This window comes from Petaurus breviceps, unplaced genomic scaffold, assembly GCF_028583685.1.
Source record: "Petaurus breviceps papuanus isolate PSGF00001 unplaced genomic scaffold, PetGlider_PUasm1.0 37, whole genome shotgun sequence".
NCBI lineage: Eukaryota > Metazoa > Chordata > Mammalia > Diprotodontia > Petauridae > Petaurus > Petaurus breviceps.
In genome coordinates this window covers 77,873,078-77,879,288 of record NW_027186296.1, presented here as the reverse complement: position 1 = coordinate 77,879,288, position 6,211 = coordinate 77,873,078, and the positions used below count along the sequence as shown (strand labels likewise).

The window sequence follows — 6,211 nt, the reverse complement described above, 5'->3', positions numbered from 1 at the left end:
AAAGTACATTTTTTTGTTCACATTTACCTGTTTATTAAAATTGCTGTCAATGTTCATTAAAATAAGCCCTCCCCTGAAAATAAGCCCTCTGGTGTTTTTCTGTCCAAAAAATAATAAGACAGTGTCTTATTATCGGAGAAACACGGTAGTTCGAAGTTCCACCAACAATGTATCTAGTGTACCTGTTTTCCCACAATTCCGCTAGCACTTCTTTTCCCTTTTTGTCATATTTTCTGATCTAACAGGTTTAAGCTAGAATCTCAAGAGTTATTTTAATTTGCATTTCTCTTTTAGTGCTTTAAAGTATTTTTTCATATAGTTGTTGATTGTTTGTATTTCTTTCTTTGAAAACTACCTATTCACATCCTTTAACCATTTTTCAGTTGGTGAATGACCTCTTATTCTTATAAAATCCTAAGCAATTCCCAGTATGTTGGGAATAAGACCTTTCTGAATACAGATTGAAGCATACTTTTTTACTTTATTTTTCTTGAGGTTTTTTTTTTGCCTGTGTTTTCTTTCACATGATGACTATTATGGAAATGTTTTGCATGACTACACATGTATAACATATCAAATTGCTTGCCTTCTCAAGGAGGGGGGTGGAGAAGGAGGAAGGGAGAGAATTTGGAACTCAGTTTTAAAAATGAATGTTAAAATTGTTTTTATGTATAACTGGGGGAAATAAAATACTAAATAAACAACAAAAAAAAATTTTTAAAGGAATGATAATAGAGAAACTTGCTACAAAGATCCCTCCTCTTTACCTGCTTTTCTTCTAATTTTAGTTGTATTGGTTTTGTTTGTGCAAAACCTTTTTTATTTCATGTAATCAAAATTTGTCCATTTTACCTCCTGTGATCCTTTCTAGCTCTTGTTTGTACTATATCTATTTCAGAAGTAAAGCCATACATCATTTGTCTGGCAAATTGTAAACCTTTAATAAATGCCTTTTCACTTATTCACTAAAGGCTAATGTGAACTAATTCTGTTTTAATCTGCCCATTTGCTTCCCAAATGGTTCAGAAGAATATTGGACAGGAAGAGGATTCTGTCTCATGCAACCTTTTTTCATCATTTCCTTGATTTTTTATACTGATCATTTAGATTATGTAAGGTAAATGTGGCATGCCTGTGCAGCCATGTAGATAAACGAATACGTAGCAATTGGGAGCCTTGGTAATCAGTGGCTAGGTCCTTCCCTGAACCTAGGAGAACACCCTGGCACCCACACACTGGAGTACAGAAAAACTATCCATGGTTTAAAGTAGAAATTCTATTCAGTACTGACAGATAAAGAGGGAAGGAGCTGGAAGAGCCCACTTTTGTAGTTGTAGCATGGTACCATGGACTCCTAGAGTTCTTACTCATCTTTTGACCCTGATTAGAATCCACTGTTAATATTCTTTTTTTTTTTTGCTTTTTGGAGGGCAATTGGGGTTAAGTGACTTGCCCAAGGTCATAAGGCTAGTTTTTGTGTTAAGTGTCTGAGGCCAGATCTGAACCCAGGTCCTCCTGACTCCAGGCTACACTGTTAGGTTTAGTGTGTGTGTGTGTGTGTGTGTGTGTGTGTGTGTGTGTGTGTGTTAAGTATCTGAGGCTGGAACCGAACTCGGGTCCTCCTGACTCTGGGGCCAGCGCTTTCACTGCACCACCTTGCCGCCCCATGTTAATATTCTTAACTAATGGTGAGCCTAACAGATTTGGTGCTCTGTGTGACTATAAAGTGACCCCTTTTGGGTCTCTACTCCCTCTTGGAGTAGGAGTATCAGGTCCTCTGTGGGCTTTAGGAACAAAGGAGCTTAATTGACTCCAGAGTTGTGCTTTATCTAGGATGATTTCCCTTTACTACACACCTAAGTGAGGAATAGAGAAGGCGGTGTGGAGGCTCAGCACTATCCTGGCTACTATGCCACAAAGAGGCATTAGGACCCAGGCTTGCTAGTCCAGTAGCCCAGGATGGTGATGGGCAGAGTTGTTCCCAGTAGCGCTGGAATCATTCTGGAAGTTGCATGGCCACCTCAGCTGTGCTCTGTGGTACCTTCCCCTGGCCCCTCTCTCCCACATGCATGGCTTGTAGCTGCTTACCAGCCTGCACCCTCCTCTTGGGCTTCTTGCAGCTGAGTAAACATTTCTCCAGCTTCTTACCGACATTATTAGTTCAGTTTCTGCATAGTCACATATAGTACAACAAAAACCATCCCGGTAATAATTTACCCAATTGGAAATTCAAAATGTGGTGTTTGGAAGACCATCCCTCATCTCACCAGGGAGACATTTTAGTTTTTAAAAAGCACATATGTGGAGACCAGTGCTGAGACACCCATTTTTCTCAGTGTGTCTACATAGTGTTTGAAGATGAAAAGTTTAATGTAAGTGCTGAGTTATTGAGCAATGACATCAGAGAAAAGATGGTTATCTTATTCATTGTGCTTTGATTTGTAAAATCCTCCCTTTTGTATCCTGGCAGGTGATCTCTTTTTTTTTTTCTTGAAAGCCAATTAGATACTAAGATTATATGTGTTCTTTAAATGAATTATTTTCAGTAAATGACCTTAAAACCAGCATTCACCTTTCAAAGAAAGTTAAGCTGACCAGTTGTTTGTTGGCAATCCATTAAGTTCACCTTCTCTCCTGCCTTGAACTTTGTCATTATTTCCCCTGCTCCCTGGATGCTGCTGCTGCTCCCAGCATGGCAAAAGCCTGTCAAAAACCCGTCTTGACTGTGGTCATCAAGACTGTTCTCCAATGATCTGGTTCTCCTCTGGAGTTCTTTAAAGGCAGTGAGCATAGTTCTAATCACTGTAAATTCAGGTTATGGCCAGATTAGTGGGGAGATAGGATGGCTGCTTGTTGTTTTGCAGTGATGTATTGTTTATGGGATTAGTGTTCTGAAAGGCCCAGGGTGTCAGCTGATATTTATTACTTTAAGCTGTCTCAGCTGTTCTGGTTCAGCAAATAGACCTACAGTCACAATGAATGCAGATCTCTGCGTGTCATGTATGCCCCAATGTGTGCAAATGTGATTAGGGCTTTAGATAGTATGTATTGCAGATGCAGGGAGGAGTTATGGTAGGAACCTAGTTTGATTTTACTCTTTGCTACTGAGAATGTTTGCCATTCTTTTGAAATCTGGAGAGACTGAAAAAGAAGGAAAAGAAGTCAAATGTGACTCTTATGGTAGTTGAAAAGGTCTGCAGCAGGCTGTGAGGGGTGAGCAGGGTCTCCGCTTCTGTCTTGAATTTGTAGTTGGCTTTCAGCATAACAATTTTCACTTATCTCTGCTGTCTTCCTGAAAAGGACACTTTCAAGGTTGCTGTACCTTTAAGTGAACCTTCCTCCCCAGTTTTTCGTTCTGGTAGTGCTTAGAGCTATTATAATCTGGCTAGTTCCTTTTAAACAGATCTGTACTGCAACACAAAAAGAAATAAATGTACAATGTACCAGTGTATGTCTAGTAACACATACTGCAGTTGGTTTGTTTTCTCAAAAAGAAATTTAATTACTCCAAGTGTACACTGTCACACCAAACACACTGGGGCACCAGAACAGGGGCTTACTGCCTCTAGTGCCATAGCAAAGGTCATCTTTAGAAAAAGCCAAAAAATAACTGGAATTCTTTCCTGATAGCTCCTCAATGGCACATGTATCTAGGCAGATGTGTTTATTTTTTCAGAGGGAGTTCCCAAAGACCCATCTGAAAGTTCATACAATGGGTACCCTCATTCAGTTCCCAAAGAAGGAGCTCATTCTCTCTTCTCTGTTCCTCTGGGCCCCTCCCTGCCTGACCAGAAGAGGTCACTATCACTTGCTGCCAGCCTTTCCTCCTCCTCCATCCCCAGGGAGACTTAGTTCCCAGCCGTACTCAGGCCAGGGAAACCCAGGAGACCCCTATGAAAGGGAAGAGAGACTTGCCATGCTCATGGGCAGATGCCTCTGGGCTGGTGGTCAGGGAGGGGAGGGCACAAAAGACTTGGCTTTCTGACAGCACCGCTTTTGGGCATTCCATGCCTCTCTCAACTAACAAATTGCCTTTCTCTGTACATGTTTCCCTCAAAGGACGGCGTGAACTGGGTCTGCAAAAACGTCAATGCTAAGAAGAAATAAAATCTAGATGAATGGAAACACAGGAGCCGCGGGAGCTGAGTTCTGTCCTGAAAACACTCATTTGCTGCTTTCTGACCATCTGTGTACAGCTACAGCTGTTTAAAGAGAGGGAACAGCACAGTCTAAAAAAGAATCCCCATTCCAGCAGTAGGTTTAACTGATCTCTGAGGTTCAGTATCATTTTTCAAATAAAGGAATTACATTATTTCCTCTGCATAATTGAAATAGTATTAAATGTCTCAAAGCACATGATTAGAAAATGAGATCTTTTAAATGAACAAGAGATTGCAGAGCAGTTTAGACCATTCCAGTGGGCTTTAAAAAAGAGAAGAAAAAAAGCTTATGCCGAGTTCATTTATTCACTGACCTGTTCCCTGGATTCCCCTAGCGGTTTGGAAACCACACAGAACATTCTCTGGTGTTGGTCAGATTTTTCCCATCACCAATTGAGCTGGTGCTGCATTCTGCCTGTGTTGAAGCTGGGGGGAGGAGTAGCAGATGATTAAACCATCTTGTCATGCAGGTAGGAGAATGTGCATGTAATCCTCCCCCTTTGGGCATGGAAAAAAAAACCCTTTATTGAAAACAAGTCACTACAAAATTGAACCTCCCCCCACCTCCAGCAGCAGAGACAAGCAGCTGCTTAGGGCTCAGGCAATCACGACAACTGGAATGTAAGGAAAGGTGGGAGGTTTAATTCTAGAAAAATTACAAAGTCCTTAAACAGCTCTCAGATCGAGGGCGAAGGCTAGCATAAACAGGCTTCTCCAGTTCAGTGAAGCACGGAGCAGCCGACTCAGCTTAGCTGGCCTCTCTGTGGTGCTCCTATAGAAGAGATTTCTAAAGCTCAAAGAATTCTGTGTTTAAATGATTACAATAGGCCCCTGGTATCAGATTTTAAAAATAAATGCCGCTTTACTGTGAACCCATTCCACAGAGAAAAGCTGCACAGATCGATTTTTAAGAAGAGATCAATTTTTACAGAGCAGCAACTTTGTGGAGTGGGATGAGGGTGGAAAAGATTTGCTGTTAGAACACTGGTTCAGTGATTTCAGAGGTCACATCCAGGAAAACCAAGCTCCCAGCCCACTCTGAAGGGCCTGCTGTGGTTGGTCATGAGACTGATGGGAGAATGGAAGGGAATCTGTGGCTCAGAGGTGGTTGGAGAGTTTGTTTTTTCTTGCCCTAAGAAATGTCCCCAGTTTAGTAAGAAGGCCTATCACAGAGCTACCACACCTCCTTAATTAGACTGTTTTTGGTACCTGGAGTCTCAGACTTCGAGAGAATGAATTTGAGATACTCTGTCCAGTTTCTAGTGGAAACAGTCTTCCTCACATTAACTCTCCCTGCAGTTGACCCTTAAGTCCCAGCAGGATAGTGGAAAGTTGAATGGGCTAAAGAGACCAGCTGTCTTCCCATCCCCAGAGGTGGTCTGTTCTGACCAAGTCAGAGGCATACTGGCATAGCGGCTGACTTTCAGTACCAGCTTCACAATCCTGGGACCATGGACTCCATCCATCTTTCTGGGTAAAAGCTTTGCATATGAAACAAACATCAATTTTTAAAAGGGTGGGGGCGGGGAGGATGTTGATAATTCTCATCCCCCCACCAACCACAGAAGATGTCCTGCTGAGACATGCATAAATAGACAAAAGTCACTCAATGTGAGACTCCTTCTGGGATGTCATTTCACCCCTAATCTGTTCTGTGGTCCCTGTGCTGAGGGAAGAAGGGAAATAGAATTCCCCCTCACCAGGTTACCAGTGCAGCTCTAAACTACCGTGATGCAGGTGTTTTCAAAACTGCAGGGAGCAGGGGTGTGATTGCTGATTTTAAAATGTGTAGCTTTGACTTTGGATGTACCAGTGTACCGTTTCTAAAATATTTTCATACATTTATCACCAGCCTACAAAGCTGCTTTTAAAGCACCCTCCCACACCCTCAGCCACCTTTTGTAACTTTCCTGGGTAGCTCTTTTAATAAAATGCGAAGTAATTTATTGGGGTTACTAGCCATCATCTGGGGGGGGGAGCTGTGAGGCACCAAATAAAGAGTTTTTAAGCTCTTTTTAAAGCCCCCCCATTATAGAAACAATTTTTTTGCA

General features: G+C 41.9%; 1 protein-coding gene across 1 annotated transcript in view; it reads left to right on the top strand.

Moving 5' to 3' along the window:
• ARL3 (ARF like GTPase 3) overlaps positions 1-4,326 on the top strand; it is a 28,401-nt gene extending 24,075 nt beyond the window's left edge. The window contains exon 6 of the mRNA XM_069098855.1: positions 4,060-4,326. Within this exon, the coding sequence (XP_068954956.1) occupies positions 4,060-4,107 (48 nt within the window). The 3' untranslated portion in view covers positions 4,108-4,326. The remainder of the gene's footprint in view (positions 1-4,059) is intronic.
• The last annotated feature ends 1,885 nt before the right edge of the window (positions 4,327-6,211 follow it).